Source organism: Filicampus tigris, chromosome 16, assembly GCF_054856515.1.
Source record: "Filicampus tigris isolate MCC_2025a chromosome 16, RoL_Ftig_1.0, whole genome shotgun sequence".
Taxonomy (NCBI): domain Eukaryota; kingdom Metazoa; phylum Chordata; class Actinopteri; order Syngnathiformes; family Syngnathidae; genus Filicampus; species Filicampus tigris.
The window spans coordinates 3,987,613-4,011,242 of record NC_141232.1 but is presented as its reverse complement, the minus strand read 5'-3'; the positions used below and the strand labels follow the sequence as shown (position 1 = coordinate 4,011,242).

The following is a 23,630-nucleotide window of genomic DNA, read 5'->3' as shown; positions in this document are numbered from 1 at the left end:
ACCGCATGGGCGTGCGTGGGTTCCGAAGAGGAGATCAGTCAACACTTAAAAATGTTATTATTTAATAAATGCCGCAATTAGACCCCGCCTTGCGGATGGACGCCACATGCAGAAATGCATCATGGGACTTGAAGTTGTCTCCACTATAAAAAAGATTCTATTCACAAGTCACAGTGGACACATAATAGACACACTTGGATCCAGACAAATACAGTTGATTAAAAAGGCGGTGGCGAAAAGTTAAGCACAAGTAAAAAGTAAAAGTCCTGCTAGAGTAACAAGTATTCAAAGTATTTTGTAGCAAGCGACACAAGCCCGACCACCTTGCTAGTAGTTAGCATGTAGCTATTCGGTTAGCAGGCTAGGCTAGGCTAGCGGCGTGTAATTGGTTGACGTGCGCCGGTCGGGTCGGCTCGTCCATCAACATTCGGGTGCTGTTGGGACGGAACACACTCCACAGTCAGCGTGCGAGCGAGCCAGCGACGCGGACTCTGCGAACACGGATCGGAGGCGTCGTTGTGCGTCTCATCCCGCGAGTGAAGATGATTAAGCTCTTTTCCCTCAAGCAGCAGAAGAAAGACGAGGAATCTGCTGGAGGAAACCGAACCGGAGCCGGCGGTAAAAAAGCCAGCGCGGCCCAACTGCGAATACAGAAAGGTGCGCTCCTTCACCAACACACACCTTTACACCCCTTTATGTACATTCATGTGTGTGCGTTGGGGTACGTTGATCTGTTTGGAATTGTTAAAACACAACTGCGAGATCATCACTGCTCCCAAGTCAAGAATACGCTCGGCTAGCAGTTAGCCACAGAGGCTAACAAGTCCTAGCGAGCTGACTCGTGCTAACCCAGCCGCCACTTGTGTGTTCATTCAACTGACAACACACACATAGCATATTTCACGGCTGGTTAGCAGCTAGCACCGCTAGCTCGCACTAGTGAGCTCTTTGTGCTAAATTGCTAGCACACATGTGTGCTTCTCTATTAGCACCCTACGTCATGACACCTGCAGGGGTCACGTGAGCAGGCCACACCTGCCAGGTTTCGGGCACCACCCCTTGCCCAGGTCCTAGTGACATCACTACCTGTGATGACATAACATGCTAAATAGTTAGTAAAGCTGTTAACGTGACGGGGTGGCTGTTTTTCATTTCAAAAGGTGTCTTTCAGATAGGATGATTCAACGCCAACTAGTTGAAGATGAGACTGCAAGTTTTTTATTTTGAAAATGTTTCAGACACCCACAAATTGACAGCAAGGGTTTTATTTTGAAAATGTCCAAGTATTTTATTTGGAGAGGGTCTGTTTTAGACGCCGATGAGTTGACAGGAAGTATTTTATTTTGAAAAGGTCTGTTTCGGACACCCATAAATTGACTACGTTTTATTTTGAAAGGGCCTGTTTCAGACACTGTTGGGTTGACATTGTTTTATTTTGCAAAGGTGTGCTTCAGACACTAATAGTTGAAACTGCCAAAAACAGTGTTTTATTTTTAAAATGTGTTTCAGACATCAATGAGTTGAACCTGCCAAAGACATGTGAGATCAACTTCCCTGACGACGATGACCTCCTCAACTTCAGACTCATCATCTCGCCTGACGAGGTGCGTGCGTGCGTGTGTGTTTGTGCATGCACACAAATTGAAAGTTGACTTTTTTTTTCCCCTCGCTCTTTCTTGTCTTCTTGTCCCATTAGGGTTTTTACAAAGGAGGGAAGTTTGTCTTCAGCTTTAAGGTCAGACTCAACTTTTCTTCTCGTCACCGTGGCAACGCTGTGGTGTATTTGGGTGCAAAAGGTGTGAGTGTGTGTGTTGCAGGTAGGACAGGGTTACCCGCATGACCCCCCCAAGGTGAAGTGTGAGACGATGGTGTACCACCCTAACATCGACCTGGAAGGAAACGTCTGTCTCAACATCTTAAGGTGACCTCACTGCCTGTTTGCTGAGCAACAACACGTTAGTGTGTGCGTGAGTGTTAAAACGTGTGTGTTGCAGGGAGGACTGGAAGCCCGTGCTGACAATAAACTCTATCATCTACGGCCTACAGTATCTTTTTCTAGTGAGTGACTGGCTACGTGACGGGTGACCTCATCACGACACCATTCGAGTGACGCTTTGCTTGCGTTTCAGGAGCCAAACCCCGAGGACCCCCTGAACAAGGAGGCGGCCGAGGTCCTGCAGACGAACCGCCGCCTGTTCGAGCAAAACGTCCATCGCACGCTGCGGGGCGGCTACATAGGCTCCACCTATTTCGAGAGGTGTCTGAAATAGCTCCGCCCCTGCCCGCAGGAAGCAACAGAGAACATTTTCGGAGGTCCCAGCCCCGCCCCCTTCTCGTCACATTTTTCTTTTCCATGACTCAGCGTTCATCATTCATGCCCAGCAGGACTCGGGGTTGGGGGTTTGGGGGGGGTGGGGGGTGGTTTGAAGGGGTGTGGAAGGGGGGCGGGGCCCGTGAATGTTGACGGCATCACAAACGCTTTGACTTTTCATTTGGCAGGAGGCCACGCCCCCTCCCGCCGTAAACTCCAAACAGCGCTGCCCCCGCAGGGGGCGGGTGTCGGGCGAGGGGCGGTAGGGAAGAGCCGGACAAGTTTTGAGTTTGCCGTGGGGGCGGGGCTACGGCAGTGGTGGGCGGAGAGCGAAAAAGCTGAAAAAGATGGGGCTTGTGGGTTGACATGTACATGAAGACTGCAATGATTGACGTGAATAAAACACCAACTTGAACAATCCCGTTTAGCATCTTTGCCGCTGCTGATGGGCGGTGTCACATAGCTGTTTGCATTTGGGGTGCGCCCATGCACGGATGGTCACATGACATGGATGGCCATACGACATGCAGTGGGTATCAGCACAGAGGGCCGACGCATTCTCGATGGGCCCTTATGAAAGTCACTTTACCACTCAAACCAAACAGGCCTATATGCCCCATAAAGCAGAGTACCGGGCCGCGGCAACCCCTTTTTTCACACAGGACCAGGTAGCGTTGAATAGTCCACCCCCCTTGTTCAATAAAATATCAATTTAAACAAAAACATTTAAATATTTTTATGCTTACATGGTTATCTGTGTGAGATTTACAAAATTCCCTATATGTAAAGAGTGAGGCAAAATCATAAACACCTTTACAAGATGTCCATCTTTATTTGTTCACACAAGAAAAGAAGCTAAAGAGAGGGGCATTGTGGGTAATAAACATCATAGAACTACTTCCTGTGCGTACAAGAAGTTAGCGCGCTCAGGGGAAGCTGTCGTCGTCGTCTTCGGCCATTTCTTTGGCGAACTCCAGATCTTGCTGCTCACGCTCGCGACGCTCCTGAAAACGCACGCACACGTCAAGAGTCGTGGCGCACTGCGATTGGCTTACAGTGACGTCACCCTCGCGAAAACGCATCCTCCCCTGCACATGCATGCACTCAGCGCGTTGACTTCAAAGCGGGTGAAGGAAGCCGCGTGCATTTCTATGACCGTATCATGGTCACGTCATGAATGTGAAACTTCGCAATCATGTGTCGATTTGTCCTCTTTCCGTTTATATTCTCAAAACCAATGTGAAGAGAATGTCATGTGGTCTGTTGTCTACATGTGCTTTTTCAACACTGTGAAAAATTGTTTGGGTTACTATTTGAAGAAGACGGCAACTCACTCTGCGATTCCCACGCGTGTGTCTCTGCTGTTAGTGTGTGTGCAATTACCTCAGCTGACTCCAAGTCTTTGTTGTAAGCTTTGGGCGGAAACCTCATGGCCTAATAAGCACAACAGCGGCACAGTTAACGCCATGATAGATGCTGACGAACAATGATTGCATGTGCGCGTGCGCGCTCACCTTGACGGACATGTTGTGTATGTCAAGGCAGAAGGAGATCCTCTGGTGGAAGGCCAGCTGGGGTTCTCGGGTACCGTAGATGTCCATGGTCTCTTTGGATTGGACGAAACCTTTCTCGTGGTTGATGCTGGCCTCGATCACGCCGTCCCGGATGGCCTGCGCGGACACGCGGGCGTCACGTCTGTGTGCGCGAGTGTGTGTGTGTGCGCACGAGTGGTTACGCTACCTTGGCCACGATGAACTCTGCGTCCTCGGGACTGTCCAGCTGCAGCTTGAGGGCGATGTCAGCCAGCGAAATGCGAGAGTACGACAGGCTGATCATGCGCACGCCTGTGCACACGCGCAGCGACGCGATTAGGTTGCGGAACGCGAGCGGCTCGGCGTGTCGCGGTGCGATGGGCTCACCTGTCTTGATGACGTTGTGTCTGAGGCGGATGATGAGCGTGTACGTGCCGTCCGTCTGGAACTTCTCGCCAAACTGCTCCAACGCTTGGTTGAACTTGGACAGATTGCCCGTTCTCACCGCTGCATGCGCGCGCACGCACACACACACACATTTTATGGACAACGTGTGACAACACTTAGCTACTGTACTGCAAGCAATTTATCAAGTATGTGTAAAGTAGACGTGCTCATGTTAATGTAGTTCCCTTGCCGTCCTGCAGGGGGCAGTGAGGCACAAAGTAACATCTTGTGGAGCTGACGCTAGGAACAACTGGTGGCTGGATGGAAGTAGGTGATGATGATGTCATCACTGACCCTGAGTGAGCAGGAAGTAGGGCATGAGTGACCTCTTGAGCGACGGCTGCCTGAACTGAAGCCTGTCGGGAATTTCTCCCAGCAGCAACTCCACCACAATTAGCAGCTTGTGCACCTGCGCACACACGCACACACTTTGTCAGCCTCTCCACTTCCTGTTCCAAGCATTGGCTGCGTGCGCATGCCCACCGTCTGCTTGAATCCGACGGCAGTGTGTTGGGGGGCTTTCCTGAGCGCGTTGGTTAACGTCCGGCGGGCCTCCGAGTACTCCAGCTGGATAGCTTTAATGCGACCTGTCGCACAACACAGGTGATGGCACTCAGTGACCCCGCCCACCACTATCATTTTTCCCCTAATAAAATGAATGCAAATGCCATGAATCTGTTCCAAAAATATATATTCTTTATTTTAATATGGAAAAAATAGCACTCAAAAGTGTTAGTTTCTAAAAACATTGCGCAATGAAATCCTTAAACAGAATGTCAAGCATTGGATAGTTTGTGCATCATGATTTAATTCTCACACAGTCAGTTTTCATAGAGGATAAAGAATATATGCCTGAGGAGTGTTTTACAGTATAATCTGTCTACACGTGTTGTTGCACCTTTTGTTGAAGGGTTGTAAAATCGCAACGCCAATGTTAGCATGGCAGTGGAATTTTCCATTCATCTTAGCGTCAAGCTAGGTGGGCATTCTCCAGGCAGCATTGTTTGTGTGTTTTCTTTGGTTTCTGTTTAGTTTTTGAGCAAACTTCAGCTGCGAGAGCTCTTGAGGAGCTTTTCTTTAACAATTGTTGACAACCTGCCGCAACTGCCGCTTGCTCTGAAGTGAGTTGAATAAAGCTGCCTATCTCAAAAGTCATCCCGATGACTTCATAACATGAAGTATGTTAACATTATGCTAGCAAACTTGTTGTTATACGGTCATGTTGAATATTTTGGTCAAGTGTGTGCGTGCATAGTACCCGTGTAGTAGAGGTATCGGGCCCACTCATTGTTGTTGGCGAGTTCTGGAAATACAGACTTGGAGACGAGCTTCTCAGCCTGATCGTAGAGGTTGAAGTTGAGGTAATTCCTCAGCAGGAGGTTGAGGAGAACCGCTTGGCCATCGGCGTCGTGACGCAGCGTCGCCGTTCGCAGGCGCGTGTGCAGGAAGCTGACGGAGGAAGGCGGCAGTCAAATCATCTCACTTGGCGAACCGGCGGGTCAATTGTGGCGACGGGGTCAGGCGGGGGCGTACCTGCGGATGTCGTCCAGCTGGTTGAGGAACTCGTAGACGCGCGCGTGGTAGTAGTAGCACTTGGCGGCCACCAGGTCCAGAGCCCGCCGGTTCTTGGAGGCCATCTTCTGCAGCAGGTCGTCGGAAACCTTCTGAGCCTGACGCAAAGTCACGGGAGGATTTTCACTCTACAAGATCATGTGACACGACCCGGTATTCTGGATTGGTGGCGTGGCGGCGGATGCCAGGATTTGGGGGTATTTCAGAGCTTTTGTCATCGTCTGTTGGCATGACTGGCAAGGTTCGACATTCAAACGCTGAGTCAGCTTGGATTGGCCACTTCAGCTTGGGGACGATTGTGCTGACTTGTGAGTCAACGGACTGAGCGTAACGTAGAAAAATAATTAGAAAAGCGCAGGATTGCGTTTTTTTGGTTCGGGGAGAAAAGGGGAAAAAAAAAAAGGCCTCTTCTCATCTCGAGATAAATCTGGTAATAAAACAGTACGATTTGATTATTTCGCAACTCTTTGGCTTTGTCTTTTACTGGAGAAAGCCCTTCTCTGAGTTTCAGGGAAGACTATGCACCGAGCTCGTACAGGCCCAAATTCCGTCAAAATGAGTGTGACGTTTTGGACGGCGTCCTAAAGTTGACTTAACTTGCGCAACTACAAGATAATTGCCTCACTAAGATAACATAAAATAAAATAAACTTAAAAAAGCAACTGTTTTTCCAGAATTTATTTATCGAGGATTTCAGAGGCATTCAAAGTGCTCATTCAATATTCCTGAGCAAATTCCACCACAGCGGCGGTGGCCACTTTAATTATCCCGATGCTAATAACTGTCCACGTTGTACGCGTTTTATTTCGGATGGCCGCTCGTCTGCATAAATCGCAGCAGCGAAATGGGCAAAGCGTTACCTCGCTGAACCTCTTGTTGTTGGTCAGGTGGACCACCAGGAGCAGTTGCAGGTACGCCTCCACCTCGGGAAGCAGAGGACTGGCGGCGGCCTTCCCCGTCCTGGGCCGGAACGGCACGTCCCCATCCACCAGGTCCATGGGCTGCGCACACACACGCCACGTTAGCACGCACCTTCTGATGAGATCACACCCGTCAAAGTCGACAAACCTGCCATGGGAATTTCAATATTTGCAATTGGAATTGACACAATGAAGGCTGGCTCTGAAGAGGGAACCAAAATGTCGAAAAGTTCTTTTTGGACGTGGTAGGAGATTTTTTTTCATTACATTTTTCTTTTGTTGGGACTTTGCCGGTGTTTTTGAATTGGGGGCTGCATTCGTTGTTCATTTTTTAAATGGAAAAGAAATGATTGTTCGATAAAATTTTTGACAAAAGTCTAATCCGCAATCGGTTACAAGTCTTGAGGTACAATCAATATGAACGAGTCTGACGCCAAAGCCAAAGAGAACTAGAAACGGCACCAGAATTTGTCTTGAACAGGAGTCTGCTAATGGTATCATTTCAGCATCAGTATGGAGGACCTTAATGCAGGAATAGAATCCAAGTCCCAATTTTGGTTTTGTGACACTAGTTTTTACAAAAACATTTGCTCAAACAAAGCTTTTACTGAAATTTATTATTTTGCAGGGATGTCTGCTTATCACAAAACAAAATGTAAAACGTATGCTTGCATAAGAAATTGCCCAGCTAACTGTCCGTGACTGGAAATGTACACGAAACCTTCCGTAAACCGACAGGAACTTTTGCAGCCCTTTGCGAGCAAAGACGTGGTTTGACATGATTTGACGTGACGTGGTGTGACGCACTTCGTCCAGGAAGGCGAGCAGGAAGTCTCTGGTGGCGGTGTTATTGGTGAAGAAGCCGCTGACGGTTTTGTGCAGCACCAGCGTGTTGAGGCGGCGGCTGGTGGACGGCAAGGCTCGCAGAGCTCGCAGCACGAAGCGAGGCTCCTTGCCCGACACCGCCTTCTCAATCTGCTTCACGTGCTCCTTGATGTCTGAGGTGTTTTGGATGACAGACAATTAATAGGAGACAGGTTGGGCATTTCTGAGCAAATTGTGAAAACAGCAGTGAACACATGATGCTCCCAATTAGCACGAGGCTTGAGTGACGTTTTTCCCATATTCCCATATTCCAAAAACGGGTTACCAGCAGCAGCGCTGAATGGCGACAAGGGGGAACGAGGGCAGTGACACAAACTTATATGTTATAAACTCAATTATTTATACTCATAGACATTGTACTTACAATGTTCTACTTCTTACTTAAGCAGTATTTGCACTACACACCTACTACTAAAACTGCAATATTGCTACTTATGGTCGTCTTGTCACTGTTTAGCGTACAATCTTATTTCATTCTGTGTATTTTACTGTTTGGTGTTCTTGGCCATTTGATAGCACCACTGGGCAAAGGAAGCACTATGAAGTTTTGAAGCAAATGCAAACCAATTGGCTGGAAGGTTTCTGTGTTTCATGATGCTTCATTTTGCCATCACAAATTGGCTGCCGCGTATTCCAGGGGCGGCTCTAACCCAAAGGATACAGGGCTGCGAGACATCCCAAAACCCTGACAAATCTGAAACCATTACTGTCACCCATAGCAGATAGCCATGACGTTGCACTTTTTCTGAATAACTCATAGATAATTCCTTGAGGGATTGGTTTGAGTTTGTTTAATAAATGAAACTTGAATTATGTCAAAGTGGCCCTCTTGACTGATTTGTCTGTATGTAACCTTTCGAGGAAAAAGTCCCTGGTGACCACTGGTTGGTCTAATCTCTAAGCCTTGGCTAAATCAAGTTTGGGAAACACTCATTGAATACAAGCCATCATTTACACTTTGGATTAACTTTGGTAATAGTCTGGCGTCATGTCACAAATAGTTCTCGTTTGTTGCTGTCCCTGAGGCAGCCGATATAAACATTTGACAAAGTGACGTCATGTGCTAGCACCGATGCTACCAAGGCTAGCAACCGAGTGTCACCGACTCACGGTCAGTCGGTGGAGGCGCCCTGCTTCCGGATGTGTCAGAGGCGCGTGCGGACCGACCTACCTTCCAGCGTCAGGCTGTCGAGCTCCTTGGGCGGCTTGGCCGAGCCGGCGGCCTCCGCCTCGGGCATCTCGACGTCCTGCGGCTCGGCGGCGGCGGCGGCGGCCTCCTTGGACTTGTCGGCCTTAGAGTCTCGCTCTCGGCCTCCCGCTCGTTCGCGCCGCTTGGCCCCCGCCGTCTCCTTCATGGCCTTTGCTGCTCGAAAACGCCACGAACCAAAACAAAAACAAAAAATACACCAAAACAGGCAAGGACAAATTTACGCTTTTGTCTTGGTTGCTCGCTCAGTGTTCACCGCAATGACTGGCAAGTCTGCTACGCTACTGTGCTGTGGCGGAGCAAAGGATTGTGGGAGGATGCTGAACAAGGCAGCACCAGTCGATCGCAGAGCGCATCGACGTCGCAATATGGTAAAGCCCTCGCTTTCTCGCGGTTTGTTTTCATGTCTTTATTGAGCACTGATTCTACTCGATTTTTTTTCAAGATCGCCTTCTGAGAGCAGAATCACAATATCGTGGTACCTTTGCGATACATGTGGGCTGACATGTGCGTTTTTTGAGTCCTAATTTCTGCCATTTTTTGCTTGGACATGCAAGCAAAGATTTGAGATATGAGTGCAAAACCAACCCATAAAACCAAGAACATTTCACCTTGTGGATTTCAAACAATCACAATGCTAGCCTTTAGGTCTCCTAGCTTATGCTAATGCTAACATATAATGGGAAACACCATAGATGGCTGCTTCCTATAAATAATGAAAATTAAGACAATAATAATGATGATAATAATAATAATAATAATGATGATAATAATAATAATTGCTGTATTACCGGTAACTATAATTTTATAAATGCGAGTTCATAAAACCTTTCGAATGATTATTTTATGTTAATTTCTTCCTATTTTTTATTTATTTCAGTTCATATACTGGATGTAAAAGTCTTTCTTTAGATGATCTTTTCTTTGGAGTGAAAATATGAAGACCAAAAATATGTGAAGTAAAAAAAAGTGTTGTAAATAAAAAAAAGTGTGCTGTTTGTGTTTCAGGTGACATGTGGGGGGGGAGCTTATGTCATCTGCTCACAGCTGATAGAGCCAATCCTACGCTCAGGGCCTCACTCACGTCTTCTTCTTCATCTTCTTCATCTCCTCCTTCTTGTCACTTCCTGCATAAGCCTTCATCTTCATTTTCCTCATCTTCTTGTCAGCTTCACTGCTCTTCATTTCTTCTTCTTGTGTTGAGCTTCATCATCTGCCTGGACTGCAGCCGTCCTACAAAAGCCTGAGCTGGCTTGAAAAGCCGGGCCAGGACATCATGGAGGATGACGACGAAACAGACGAGGACCAAGAGGTGGAGTCCGCTCTACAGGGGACCCTCCCGGAGAGCCAATCGGAGAAGGCGTCCGGTGAAGACAGCAGCTCGGACTCGGGCGAGGAGATGGTAGCGGCGGCGGCGGCGGTGTTGACGTCGGATGGGGATGAGGCCGCCACAAAGGCTGTGGCGTCCTCACCCGATGGACGTTTCCTCAAGTTCGATGTGGAGATCGGACGAGGATCCTTCAAGAACGTCTACAAGGGCCTTGACACCGAGACCACCGTCGAGGTGGCCTGGTGCGAGCTGCAGGTATGCACGCGCGCACACACCTGCACACACATTTATACAGACATGCTGAAGGAGTCCAAAGCGTGTGTGCGTCCACTCTTTGTAATACATATTATCGATCACACGAATCAGCAGTCATGATGGAGTCAAGGTCATAACTCATGACCTTTGGCCACCTTGACCTTCAGTGCTGCTAGTGGCTGATGCTAGTGATGTCATCACATAGCTCATCAAGCCAGCGTGTTTGTGTGTGCGTGTGTGATATGAGCGTGTATGCGTGTGTGTGTGCGCATGTGAGATAAAGCACTTGCGATGACTCAGCACTTTCAGATCAGGCTCATGACAGCTGGCTGACGTCGATAATGGCACATAAACGAGCACACACACAATCAATAATCACTGTGCGTGTGCCATAATGTTAGTCAACTTGTTTGTGTTGTTTATTTGTGTTGTTTGTTTTGTTGTTTCTGTTATTTTGTCAGTGGTGTTGGTCCCGGCAGCACAGTTTAGTTAGCGGAAACTACACCAACCGTGCACCATTGCCAGAACATGTTAGCATGTTAGCTTCATTCAAGACTAAGAAATCGTTCATAGGTGTGAATGCATTATAGTGCCCTGACCTCGGCTGGCGACCAGTCAGTCGCTAGCTTGTAAGTGCCGAACGACTGACAATTTTTGCCCCATCAGACTCAACGGCTGACGCGTAGCGAGCGTCAGCGTTTCGCGGAGGAGGTGGAGATGCTCAAAGTGCTCCAGCATCCCAACATCGTTCGTTTCTTCGACTCGTGGAAGTCGGTGCTGAACGGTCGCAAGTGCACCGTGCTGGTGACCGAGCTCATGACGTCGGGGACCCTCAAGACGTGAGTCCGCCGGTCGCCGTCCGACTTGCCTTCCTCCCTAGCTGACCCCACACCCCCTTCTCCCCCCATCTCCCCTCCTCCTCAGTTACCTCCGCCGATTTCGTCCGATGAAACTGAAGCTGCTTCAGCGTTGGAGCTTGGAGATCCTTAAAGGTCTTCACTTCCTGCACTCGCGCAATCCTCCCATCCTGCATCGCGACCTCAAGTGCGACAACGTCTTCATCACGGGGCCCTCGGCCTCCGTCAAGATCGGGGACCTCGGCCTCGCCACCCTCAAGAAGGCCTCCTTCGCCAAGAGCGTCATCGGTAAGGCGGCGCCGGGACGTCGCGCTCACCTCGCGACAGCGTCACTGCAACCTCACGATGATGTCACTCTGATGTCGCAATTACATCATTACGGCAGTGCAGTCACATCGCAATGATCGCCGTGACATCACCTCGATAACATAATCGGGACATCGCGTGCCGTCACAATGACATCACCATGACGTCACAGATATCACAATGGCATCACTGTGACATCCCAAAGATGTCACTGCGACCTCACATTCACAAAAACGATGTCACGTGATATCACTATGGCAACACTGGGATAGCACAGTTCCATCGCTATGACATCACGCTGACCTCACCATGACATCACGGCGCCAATGATGTCACGAACACATCGCTACGACCTCACAATGTCCGGCGGTGCGTTCAGGAACCCCGGAGTTCATGGCTCCCGAGATGTACGAGGAGAAGTACGACGAGGCGGTGGATGTGTACGCCTTCGGGATGTGCATCCTGGAGATGGCCACGTCCGAGTATCCGTACTCCGAGTGCGAAAACGCCGCTCAGATTTACCGCAAGGTCACCAGCGTAAGTGGCGCCCGCCCCATCTCCTCCCCGTGTCTCGTCCCGTCTCGTTTTGCTCTTGACCCGCTCGTCCCTCGCTCATGCCCATGTCTCCCTCGGTTCTCGCCTGGCTCTCATCTTACTCGTTCCTCGCCTCGTTCTATCTGACGCTCTCACAGGGAATCAAGCCCGACAGTATCTCCAAGGTCACGGTCCCCGAGCTGAAGAACATCATCGAGGGATGCATCCACACCAACAGTAGTGAGAGGTACCACTCGCTTAGGACCGATGTAGTGCCAGCCTTTGTTGCCGTCCGTCCTGGCTAGGCACCCTGAATGCCGCGTCCTCACCTCCAGGTTCACGGTTCAGGACCTTCTAGACCAGCGCTTCTTCCACGGCCAGCAGGGCGTGCACGTGGAGCTGGCCGAGGATGATGACGGCGCAAAGTCGGCTCTCATGCTGTGGCTGAGGATGGACGGGACCAAGAGGCTTCACGGCAAGTATAAAGACAACAACGCCATCGAGTTCCTCTTCGAGCTCCACAACGACGTCCCCGAGGAGGTGGCCCAGGAGATGGTAGGCCATGGGATGTCTCTCTCTCTTCCTCTCTCTCTCTCACACACACTCTCTCATGATACACTGATACACATTGACTCAGTCAACACATGGTCATTTACTCTCTCTCGAGGTGTGGCGGCAAAATAGCAGTTATTTTGGGAACAGGCCGACAGCAATTCACTCACTCACTCACTCATCCGCGCACACTCACGCATGAACTCACAGACACACAGGTGCACCCTCACTCACTCCGCTTCCCTGCTGGCAGGTGGTGCTGGGCTTTGTGTCGGAGGGCGACTACAAGCTGGTGGCGATGGCCATCCGAGACGGCGTGACCGCCATCAAGCGGCAGCGCGACAAACGCCAGCGATTGGCCGAAGACTCCGCCCGGCGACAGGAAGACGCCGCCCATGAGAGTGAACGCCCCACGCCCCCGCCGCCCCAGATGACCAATCAGCAAGGAGAGGTGTGTTGACGCTCTGTTAGCGTTGCGGGAAATACATATCGACATACATATCAGGTTCTTTACTTTTTTTTATGAATGCGTGTGAGAGTATGAATGCTAATGTGTGTTCACGGTAACCCTCCATCAGAACTCTGAAGTTCCCGCCACATCCCGGCTACAAGCCCCGCCCCCCTCCGTGGCATCATCTGGCGGTGGCCAGGTGCATTTTGCGAGCGACAAGATGGCTGCCACAGGTTAGATTTGATGTGGTGAACGACTGTCGTTGGATGTTGAATTGGTCTTGTGGTTGTCATGGCAGCGAGCCGCATGACGGACAGCGCTCCGCAAGCCCCGCCCCCTCCTGTCGCTTCTCATTCCCAGCAAATTGGCTATGCCCCACCCCCCAGGGTCCGGATGTCAAAGCCTCCACCCTTTCCTGTTCTGCGCTACCCTAGGGTGAGTAGAGGGCGGGGCTACGGAGGGGCAGGGGTGCAGTCGGCGCATCATCAGTCATCTTTTTTTGTTTTCCGCACGCTCAGAGCCTCGCAGTGTCACAACATGAGCCCACGCAATCGCTACACGGGGTCTCCTCACCTGCCGACAGGTAATGTACACACACACGCACACGCGCTCCCATGCGGTTGACAAGTGGTTGTCTGTCGTAGCTGCGCATCTGACGTGACGTCGGGTTTGAGTGACGGCAACGACGGCCAATCAGACAAGAGCTACCAGGAAGCGACCGAGCGGCATCCCGACAGGAAGTTGAGGAGGAGGATGAGGGCTCAGCTCAGGCTCACGGGGGTGAGCGCGACAACTGCACTCCATCGTGTGTTTGTGTTGATGCGTTTGTGTGTCTGCGCTGACGCGCGTGTGCGTGGGTGCGCGCGTACAGGTGTCCAACATGGCCGACCGCGTGGTGGAGTGTCAGCTGAGTACTCACGACAGCAAGATGGTGACCTTCAAGTTTGATCTTGATGGCGACAACCCGGAAGACATCGCCTCCGTGATGGTGAGTAGTTGTGATGTCATTTTCAGTCGACAGAAGTGACAAAATGGCCGCCCCCGGAAATGGCTAAAAACGAGTGGATTAAAACTTCTTCCAAAAACGCAATATTTATCAGAATGCCTTGCTTCAACTAGTGGGCTTGCATAGAACATATTCTTGATAAAAATATGTTTGGGAATTTAGGCGACCCCTCCACCCTCGTGAGACAGGGTGATTATCATTCAGTGTCATCAGTGTTATCAAAGCAGCTCATGCAAGGGCCCTAGCGTGGAGCAAAAGCTGCACCACAAGAATATATCTTTTTTCGTACAGATGCCTTAAAAAGTACAAGTAAACAAAACATTTCTACTTGTGTACTGGTGTCAACCCATACTTGTGCGCGTGTGTGTGTTTGTGACAGTTGCACCGAGACTTCATCCTGGCGAGTGAGCGAACAGGATTCATCTTACGTATGTATGACATCATCAGCAGGGCGGAGTCAATGATGATGCAACAGAAGCAGGTCTATTTCAATGCACAAGCGTGCACATTTACACAACAGGAAGTCACACCTGATGACATCACTTTGTCACCCGCTAGACGAAGATGGCGTCCGAGCGCTCATCCAGAACCCCTTCCGGCTCCTCCCCCAAGGGTAAGATTTTGAATAATGAGTCGCGTTCACTTGACATGTCAGACACGGATTGACGAGTCTTCCTGGCAGACTTGGTGGAGGCTGAGCCGTCCCCCTCCAAGGAGGTGGAGCCGCCCCTCGCCACAGCGCCGCGGTCGCAGCCGTCTTCAGGTAATTCCTTTTCCAAATGGCTCTGGACTTTGTCCACGTCTGCTCGAGATCTGTCTGTCTGTTGCTCCTCAGGCCCCCACACGGATGCCCCGCCCTCCCCTCAGTATCCCCCCTTGCCTCTGGTGTACCCTACCTACAGCGCCCCCACTGGCGCCCCCCCTCAGTGGCCGCCCCCCGACCAGCCCCTTTTCTCTCTAGCCAACATGATGTCGTTAGCCGTGAGCATGGCCCGCTCCTTCCTTCCCCCCTCCCAGAGCTACCACGCTCCCGTCCCCTTCACGCCCACCCCCGGCCCCTTCTCGCCTCCCGCGTCTCCGTCTTTGGGCCACGCCTCCTTCCGGGCGTCCACGCCCACCGGGACGGGTGTCGCTCATCCGGGACACCAGGGGGCGTCACTCAACTGGAGCCCCACAGAAGTGAGTCGCGGATGTCTCTTCTGATTGGTCGACTGGTCATTCCTGATGATGTCATCTTCATGGAAATCATTCTTCTTTCTTTTCGTCCTTTTCCCTTTCAGCTCAGGTACCCCTCAACCCTACCCCCTCATGGTGAGTGTGACATCACGTCCTGTAACGACACATCCTGGTCAAAAAGTCTGATTGTCACATGCACAGGTTCAGCCCCGGCCCCACCCCCTTCCATGCAGGCCGCGCCCCCTCAACTCACGCAAGTACTGTGATCACACTGATGCTAATGCTAATGCTAATGCCAACATGACGCTTGTGAGTTAAACATTACTTTGTTCTGATGCAGACGCGTTCCGCCGTTATGCCGTCAGCTGGACCGCTGGCCACACGTGACGGTAACCGCATGCACATGCGCGCACACACACACTTCGAACACTTTGCGATGCATTTGTTTATGCTAATAAGCTCATGATTTCACTGGTTCGCGATATATTATGTTTTAGTAGTGACTCCACCCACTCGAAGCGTGGGTCGTTTCCAAGTGACCCACTCGGAACCCCAAATGGTCACAGCACGCTCGCCGCCGCCGCCTCAGATAAGCCAATCAGAGAGCTCCGAGAGCGTCTCCGAGGAAGACAGCCAATCAGAGAGCAGTTGCTATGACGGCACAGGAGGTGGGCCAGACGAGAGGAGGAGGAGGGGCGGGCGCAAGACAACCAGCAGCGCGTGGGAGGGACCTTCTGGCAGCCAATCGCGGAGCCGCTCTTACGTTACCTCCGACGAATCAGACAACGAGGATGACACGTGGGAGGAGCTAAAGGAGATTCGGGAAAGGTGAGCCTGACAAGACGGTCGTTGTGGTAACAGAGCTCTTTTGACCCTGCGCCCATGCCGTCCCAGACACCTGCTGGAGGTGCGTCGCCTGCAGGCCAATCAGAAGCGAGAGATGGACGAGTTGTGCCAGAGGATTGGAAAAGCCCCGCCTCCCGGCGCAGTAGCTCCAGCCGCCATGTTGAACCAACGCCGCCTGCATAGGCCTGATGTGCTGCCGCCCGCAGGTCAGGTCACACGCACGTCAAAAGACCACATGGCAGGTCATATTTTTTTCAACAAACATTCAGCGAAAAAGTTGAGTTGATTATGTAAGCTGTCTAGAGGTTTATTGCACTGTATTGCAATAAAGGCTAAAGTGCTTCATATGTATTTCATGTCAAATGGTGACAACAGTGTGTGTGCGCATGTGGCAGGTATCATGAGAAAGCGCTCTCTGGAGAGGCCTGGCAGAGTGTCATTTGTGCCAGGACACACATATGTGGTGAGCCACCAACGACATTCTTCTTCTTCTTTTTCTGCGCTTTGATTTTTTTTGACGTGACCTTTGACCTTGCAGCCTGACACCAACCTGAGTGTTGAAGAAGAAACGTGACGATAGCCATCACTGCTTCATCTACGAGCGCTCGCTGCTGTTCACAACAATTGCTGAGCTAGCCAAGCACGCTAACGAGGCTAGCCGCACTACTGATGCTAACCCAGCCAGTGACGTTCGCTATGCTAACGACACTAGCAGCTTCTAGCTGACATTGCGTGTGTTTGTATGCCATGATGGGCGGAGTTTATAGACTTCAAGCAGCAACATGGAAGCTGTCGCCACAGCGACTGGGACAGGACGCTTGGAAATATCCCAACGGCATTTCAGACCACATCTTATTCTTCTGTCATTTCAGCTTAAGCTAATAAAGTTGATTCAACTCATTAGACTCTTAGTGCCGTTAAAGCTAGCCAGAGACCAATGGGATTTGTCACCCCGCCGTTTCCACGACAACTCAAAGAAGTTGAGGTATGATAAGTATGTTGCCATCGTCTTCATCTGAGCTGACGTTACCATGATGATGATGCATTCAAACACTTTTAATGCATAACAAAGTCAACAATACAAAGAAGAACTTCAAATTTATTAGTACTTTTTTCTGGTAGCACGCCTCAGAATCTCCTGTATCACCTCTGGAACCAGGCTCAGGTTTCCCCCAACCACCAGGCAGCCCTGCACACACACACACACACACACACACACACACACACACACACTGACTTCACTAGTCCTGACTTGTGTGTGTGTGAAGAGAGTCACTCACTTCTTGATAAACAATGGTGGCATCAACATTGACTACAGCGGTGACTACTCCAGGAATCACCATTTTGTTGACCAATTCTACACACACATATGAACACAAAGAATTTCAATGACGTGTTTCAATGTAAATGTGATGAAGGAATGACTGTTTCTGACCTTTCAGTTTGGATTCAATGAGTTCTTCCAACTTCTCCCTGGCGCAGCGCCTCTGCACACACATACACACAGTTATGAGTGATGCAAAGTAGTAATACGCATTGTGTCATATATATGAGAGCAATATTCATGGTGACTTTCAACTTACAAAAAATTTTCCCCAGAAGTTGGAAGGTTCAATTTCACATCTGACCAAGAAAACAGAGTAGCTCCTTAGTAGATATTACAAAGTGTGTGTGTCTGTGTGCTCTCACTTGGCATTCATATGAAGAAGAACCAGATGGTTTCCTTTGATTTCCACCTTCATAGACACCTCACACATCTGCAGGAGAACCACAAGAAAGCTTAAGAGCCAGAGGAAGCACCTCAAGAAAAACATTCAAACAAGAACCAGAGGAAGAACTTAAGAACTTCAATAAAAAACAGAATTACAAGTAAAAGAAAAATCTCAATCAGAGCTAGAAGAGCCTCAAGAAGAGCCAAAATAAGAACCAAAAGAAGGCCTAAAGAAGAGCCTAAATAAAAAGACAAAAGTGCCAGAGGATCCTCAGGAAGAACCAGAAGTAGAACTTCAATAAGAACCGGAAGAGTTTCAAGAACCTCAATAAGAACAAGCTGAACCTTAAGAAGAACCTCAAGAAGAACCAGAAGACAAACTAGAAAAACCTCAATAAGACCGAAAAGAAGAAAAAAAATAAGAACCAGAATATGGACCCGAAAGAACCAGAAAAAGAACTTCAATAAGAACCAGAAGACGTACCATTCAAAGTCCCAGAAGACTAACCTCAATAACACACGTAACAAGACTAATCATGCAAGTAATGTTGTTGGTGTGCGGGTGCTCACCACAACGAGTCCATGTTTTCTTCCGGGCGGTCCGGCTCTGGCGTCGATTCTGATGGTAAGTCCAGTCTCGTGAATGCTAACTGCTATGGGCGTACTTAGCTCCACCTCCAGCGGGCCCTGCGGTCAATCACAATGCACACCGTTCATCATATGACCTCGTGGCAAAGGAGGCGGCTTGGGTATCCTTCACCCATTCCTTAAACCAATAGCACTGGACAGGGACTTTTCAATAATAGACCTAGGTAGTCCCTAAGCTGAAAATCCAATGGTAGTCATCATTATTCATCACTCGATAGTGGACCGAAACTTCTACTGTGGTGTGACGGGCTCACTATCGCTTGGCTACTTGGGAGGGACTTGGAAGGGCCAGCAGGCCTTCTTACCGGGTGGAGACTGAAGGATTTTAGGGCAGCAGACTTCAGGAAGCTCAACTGAGAACCAGAAAGAAAGTTACCTCCAGAGGAAGTCCTTTCACAGTAAAAGCCTGATATGTTCACCTACGTGTGGCAGGTTGATGAAAAAAGGTCCATTGTCGTGAAGCGGCCGGAACAGTTCGTTGAAGAAGCCGTCAGTAAAAAACACGAAAGCCATCAAACCTTTGCATCTAGGCTGAAGGAAATAAAGGAGGATATACGTATATGCATGTTGTATATTTGTATACATGTATATATGTGTGTGTAAATGTGAATGTATATGTGTATGGCGGGTCAACTCAAGGGTAATGTTAGCATTACCATGACCATGTAAGTGTTTCTTTGGTTAAAAAAAAAATCCACATTTTAAAAATAAGTGAGAAATCACCTGTAGCGTCTCGACGGGACGTTGAGAATGTGGACTCGTTGCCGTTTCATTTTCACTGAACTTTGAGCTCACCTGAACGCACCTGACTGCTGCTCAAGTGACGTCAAAAACACAAAACACAACACAACAAAAACAAATTACACAACGTGCTGTCATTCGAATTTTGTGAGGTCTCCTCATAATTATTTTAAAAAATAAGAAGTGATTTATTTCTGATTCTGTATGATGTGTGTGAATCAATGTCTCTCTCGCGTACTTGTGTGTGCTTGCGTGTGTGTACATAGTTTTAAAAAATGTTTTCAATCAAACGTTTATAAAACATAATTGTTGTATGTGCGTGTGTGTGTAGTTTTTTTCAACTTCTTTTTACTTTTTATTGTATATTATACAAATACATAATGTACATACAGACATAGTTCAAGTCAAATACAGTTCAAGCACTGTGCGGTGACGTAACGGAGCGCGGTGCATGCCGGGAGGGAACAAAAAAGGCGAGTGCAGAAGCCACCGGCTAACCGCTAGCCACCGTTGCTGCTGGGTTGCGGGCGAGCATGCGCACACGAACTGCGGACTCGCGCACAGGTGGGTCGGCGGGACACACCGCACCTGCTTGCGTGCACGCGACCACCGGCGAAGTCGGGCGGCCGCGCGCACGCTCGCGAAGAAGCGAGCTAACTGCTTAGTTGCGTGTGCTAACGACTTCGAGCTAACGCATGCAGCCACAGTCACGATCATATTCACAGTGGGAGACTTTTTGTTTTTCATATGTCTTGCTAACTGCGCCCAATGGGCAAAAAAGAGCACAGAAAACGTACTTAATTTATTGCATTTCTAAGCATGTACAGGCAGCCCTGGGTGTGTGTGTGAATACGATATTTTCTCCTGAGCTTCCAATGATGAATTTCAACATGACAAATGACAAACGTGTGTGTCTGTGGTGTTTGATTTTGAAAAGCAAACAATGCGCTGTGTCCTCAGGTGAGTGACAGCAGCAGGATGCCCCTCCCACCACCGCCGTCCCCCGCCTTCACTCAGGTACACTCAAAGTACACGCAAATACAGTAACATGAAGATGACATTGATGATGACATGAGCCCTAATCAGCAGAGCCCGGAGGAAGTGAAAGGTAGCCCCACCCTCCTCTCGGACCACAACCAAGGCACAGACCACCCCTACTTCCGTCTGTACCAGTACCTCCACCAGGGGGCGCCACACAAAAGTAAGAAAACACAGGAAAGTATCGTAGCTGTGTCCAAATTGGTAAGATGCGTCCTCCAAAAGGTGGAATTTGCCACTTCCAGTGAGCCTCAACCAAATTCACGTGGCCTTTGAATCCAGCCCTCAAATGTGGCATTTGTTTCCAGTAGCTCTTGGGGTTGTCATTTTTTTCTCAAACGTAGTAACATTTGCCGATGGTGTCTTAAAGATTCCATTCAGTCACCTCGCCGAAGCTTTTTTACAATTTCAGCGATGTATCCCCCAAGTTCATCCGGGTCATCTCGCTCAGATAGAAAAGCAAGAGAAAGTTCTGAAGCAAAAATGACAATCCCAAAGGGCCACTTGTCTGGATAATGACTTCCTGTCTCGTTAGCTACTCTCTCTCTCTTGTACTTTCTGCCTGGTTAATGACTTCCTCTTGCTCATAGATGATTGTGTGGCTGGTGCGTCGTCGCCCCGCCCACCACCCAGCCATCGCCATGATGACGCTGAAAGCCCCGCACCACCCACTTCTGCAGGCTCCTCCCCAACCCTGCCCCCTCAGTCCCATCAGAGTCGCCGTGGCCACGCACCCTCTCCGCCCTCTGGCTACAACAGAGACAAGCCCCTCCCACCCGCTCCTCCCACCAAAGCCCTGTCCACTTCTTTGGCCCCTCCCACCTACAGCGGGGAGGCGGAACATCTGCAACGACACACCTCCCTCAGCGGCAAGAGGACCGCCCCTTCGCCGGGAGGCCTCACCCCCACCAGAGGTCCCGCCCCACCCCCTCCTCCCGCCTCCCCTGCCCACAGGCAGACGCCCCCTTCAGGTGAGACACGTTTCATCTTCAGCACATGACCTTCACGTGACCTTCTCATGTCCCTGCAGCCACCAGAGAGGCTCCGCCCCCTCCTCCGTACAAGACGGCGAGTAGCCCCTCCCTCTCCTCTGACCCCCCCGCCAGGGGTAAACCTCCTCCCCCGCCACCCCCTCCTCTCCGCCATGGACATGCCTCCTCCGTCATTCCGTGTTTGTGTGGTGAGTTCTTAGAAACCTCCCCACCACCACCCCGCTTTAGATTTAGTTTTTTTTTTTTTCTTTAGTGGCTTCCATAGTCTGTTGCATGTCCTCGCCGTTGTGTATTACTTACACTCGTAACGAGGCAGCCAACAAGGAGTTTGAAAAACGCAGTCGCTTTTGGCGATATTCAACCACTTTTTCTGAAAGCTCCAGCAACTAAAATTAAGTTGTTTTCATGAGAAAAGTAATTCATATTGCTGAGCAGTCGTTTGTGCACTTGTGCTATTTAGCGGCTAGGTAGTAGCCAGTCAGTAACTAGTGGTTAGCAGGTAGTTAGTGCCTAGCTAACCTAGCTAGTAAAGATCATATTGTTGACGGACATCTTCTAATTGACATGTAAAAGTTATGTTGTTTTTGCTTTGTGTTTTGGCGTCGCAGACGACTTTGAGTCCAAATATTTGTTTCATCCACTGGACGACTTCCCTCCTCCGGACGAGTATCGATACTTTGCCAAGATCTACCCCAGCAAGGCCTACTCAGGTCTCAACACAAACAATGCAAACCACATAAACGACGCATATGCCTGCCGAATAATGTACACAAGGGATGCTAACACAGCTAATGCTTTTGTGCCTGTGATGCAGCCATGCGAGGGGCTCCCCCGCTACCTCCGGTGGGCAGGTGAAGAACTGCATTGCGCTCCGATGACATCATTGACTCCGCCCTCCACCATGTGAACAACCAATTGGAGGGAAGGCAAGAAGAGAAGCCACTAATTGGACGAGAAGTTGCTGATTGGATGAGAGTCCCCCAGTTTTCTTCCTCCTCGGCCACTATACTTGTGGTGTGGGTGGAGCCTTGGCAACGATAGATGTCACATTACTGCTCGGACTCGCATTTTCAGCACACGCATTGCGCTAATGTCGTCTCCTCACTAGGCTAAGGTCTATTGGCTAACACCGTCACGTCACTAGACTCACGTTGTCATCTCAGTAGGCTAAAGCTTCCCCGCTAGCTTGACATTACCACTTAAGTATGCTAATGTGGTCAGGCTCGGCGCTACACCGGGACGGCGAGGTTAGGGCGTGCTATAGCCCCGTCAGAAATCTGTGTAGCCCCACTCAAGCCCTCCGGCGTTATATTTGACATTTTAAAATATATTGTGCTCATTTAGTGACGTTTAAAAACATGAAATCGTTCACAAGTAGCCATTGTGTTCCAATTCCTGCTTCTGTGTTTGTGCTGCACCTGTACCCTTGTGTATGTTTGGCAGGGGAGGCGCCGGGGTAGTCTTTCATATACTTGCCCGAAATGAAGTTGAAGATGTTGTCATTGCCCTGTGGCCACTTGTATTACACTTAACTATTTTGTTGAATGTTCTTTGGCCAAAGTCAGTTCAAAGCATGTTTATGTTAAGCATGCTTGTGCTGTTTATCATCCTTTCATTGCAAAAAGGAAAACCTGTGAAATAAGACAGTGAAGTGATGCAAATCAATTGTTTTCTCAGACACATAGGCTAACATCGATGCGCTAGGCTATCTAGGCTAACGTGGTCATGTAATTTCCTGGAAGAATTTCAGAACGTTTGGACAGCAAGTGGAGAATTGTTCTTTGATTTCTCGTCGCTGCATTTGTTTGTGTGTTTGTGGCACGTGTTGTTTGCTCAACTGTGAAAGGTCATTGTCCTGAGTGTGCTTTTATTTTGAAAAGTATACTTGTGAATGGTCATTTTCTGTGGCAGTGGTCATATGATATGTCAAGTTGTACGTTTACGATTGCTGTAGTCATGATAATAAGAGCAGTAATTAGTCAATCACAGGCTTCTTCACACACACATAAATAATGGTATATTCACTGTAGTCTATATTGCTAATGATCATGAATTAACGTCCTGTTTCATCTTTCAAACCAAAATCAATAAACATGTTTCATTATAACACAAGACATACTTTATTCATTTTTGACGCATATTTCATTTTCTTCCCTTTCACTTTTTCGTTTTAAAAACTGAACTACAGTAACAAGTAACAACTAATTTAAATCACAATGTACACCTTAATGGACCAGAGATAGGAGATGAAAATTGAAATAAATAGCGAGCAATCGATACACTTCTTTCCTAGCATAGTTGATCTCTTCTATG

At 49.2% G+C, this 23,630-nt stretch overlaps 5 protein-coding genes across 8 annotated transcripts; 3 read left to right on the top strand and 2 right to left on the bottom strand.

Annotated features, from left to right (window-relative positions):
- Positions 1-143: 143 nt before the first annotated feature.
- On the top strand, positions 144-2,730 carry ube2m (ubiquitin conjugating enzyme E2 M). Its single transcript, XM_086056909.1, has 6 exons — positions 144-657; positions 1,510-1,604; positions 1,697-1,735; positions 1,818-1,921; positions 1,995-2,058; positions 2,130-2,730. The coding sequence occupies exons 1-6, from the start codon at positions 543-545 to the stop codon at positions 2,268-2,270; spliced, it is 558 nt and encodes a 185-aa protein (XP_085913035.1). The 5' UTR covers positions 144-542; the 3' UTR covers positions 2,271-2,730.
- A 389-nt stretch (positions 2,731-3,119) lies between these two features.
- Positions 3,120-9,229, bottom strand: psmd3 (proteasome 26S subunit, non-ATPase 3). The gene is made up of 12 exons (XM_086056851.1): positions 8,839-9,229; positions 7,590-7,780; positions 6,723-6,863; positions 5,824-5,960; positions 5,549-5,739; positions 4,774-4,877; positions 4,585-4,699; positions 4,231-4,350; positions 4,052-4,155; positions 3,826-3,981; positions 3,695-3,745; positions 3,120-3,315 (listed from the first exon to the last, which is right to left on the bottom strand). The coding sequence occupies exons 1-12, from the start codon at positions 9,020-9,022 to the stop codon at positions 3,238-3,240; spliced, it is 1,572 nt and encodes a 523-aa protein (XP_085912977.1). The 5' UTR covers positions 9,023-9,229; the 3' UTR covers positions 3,120-3,237.
- On the top strand, positions 8,765-17,087 carry LOC147134191 (serine/threonine-protein kinase WNK4-like). Of its 3 annotated transcripts, none has more exons than XR_015090253.1 (24): positions 8,765-9,245; positions 9,883-10,459; positions 11,126-11,298; positions 11,384-11,604; positions 12,002-12,159; positions 12,315-12,403; positions 12,492-12,711; positions 12,962-13,159; positions 13,287-13,392; positions 13,458-13,594; positions 13,678-13,742; positions 13,804-13,939; positions 14,031-14,147; positions 14,545-14,646; positions 14,724-14,778; positions 14,848-14,928; positions 15,001-15,344; positions 15,446-15,476; positions 15,543-15,598; positions 15,682-15,730; positions 15,839-16,169; positions 16,236-16,425; positions 16,583-16,650; positions 16,726-17,087. XR_015090253.1 is itself a non-coding variant. In XM_086056814.1 (24 exons), exons 2-24 carry the CDS (start codon positions 10,151-10,153, stop codon positions 16,759-16,761), a joined length of 3,237 nt encoding a protein of 1,078 aa, XP_085912940.1. In that variant the 5' UTR covers positions 8,765-9,245; positions 9,883-10,150; the 3' UTR covers positions 16,762-17,087. The 3 variants fall into 3 exon arrangements, 2 of the variants coding, with proteins under 2 accessions (XP_085912940.1, XP_085912939.1); XM_086056814.1 differs by having other exon boundaries at positions 15,842-16,169; positions 16,236-16,393; XM_086056813.1 differs by having other exon boundaries at positions 14,848-15,344; positions 16,236-16,393.
- A 191-nt stretch (positions 17,088-17,278) lies between these two features.
- On the bottom strand, positions 17,279-20,866 carry LOC147134190 (uncharacterized). The gene is made up of 10 exons (XM_086056908.1): positions 20,711-20,866; positions 19,270-19,358; positions 18,970-19,077; positions 18,852-18,899; positions 18,469-18,585; positions 17,877-17,944; positions 17,771-17,810; positions 17,623-17,674; positions 17,468-17,544; positions 17,279-17,376 (listed from the first exon to the last, which is right to left on the bottom strand). The coding sequence occupies exons 3-10, from the start codon at positions 19,057-19,059 to the stop codon at positions 17,290-17,292; spliced, it is 579 nt and encodes a 192-aa protein (XP_085913034.1). The 5' UTR covers positions 19,060-19,077; positions 19,270-19,358; positions 20,711-20,866; the 3' UTR covers positions 17,279-17,289.
- Positions 19,722-23,429, top strand: LOC147134189 (uncharacterized). 2 transcript variants are annotated; one of them, XM_086056888.1, is made up of 7 exons: positions 19,722-19,851; positions 20,248-20,304; positions 20,377-20,488; positions 20,916-21,296; positions 21,356-21,505; positions 21,926-22,027; positions 22,132-23,429. In XM_086056888.1, exons 2-7 carry the CDS (start codon positions 20,266-20,268, stop codon positions 22,170-22,172), a joined length of 825 nt encoding a protein of 274 aa, XP_085913014.1. In that variant the 5' UTR covers positions 19,722-19,851; positions 20,248-20,265; the 3' UTR covers positions 22,173-23,429. The 2 variants fall into 2 exon arrangements, with proteins under 2 accessions (XP_085913014.1, XP_085913013.1); XM_086056887.1 differs by having other exon boundaries at positions 20,374-20,488.
- Positions 23,430-23,630: the final 201 nt, after the last annotated feature.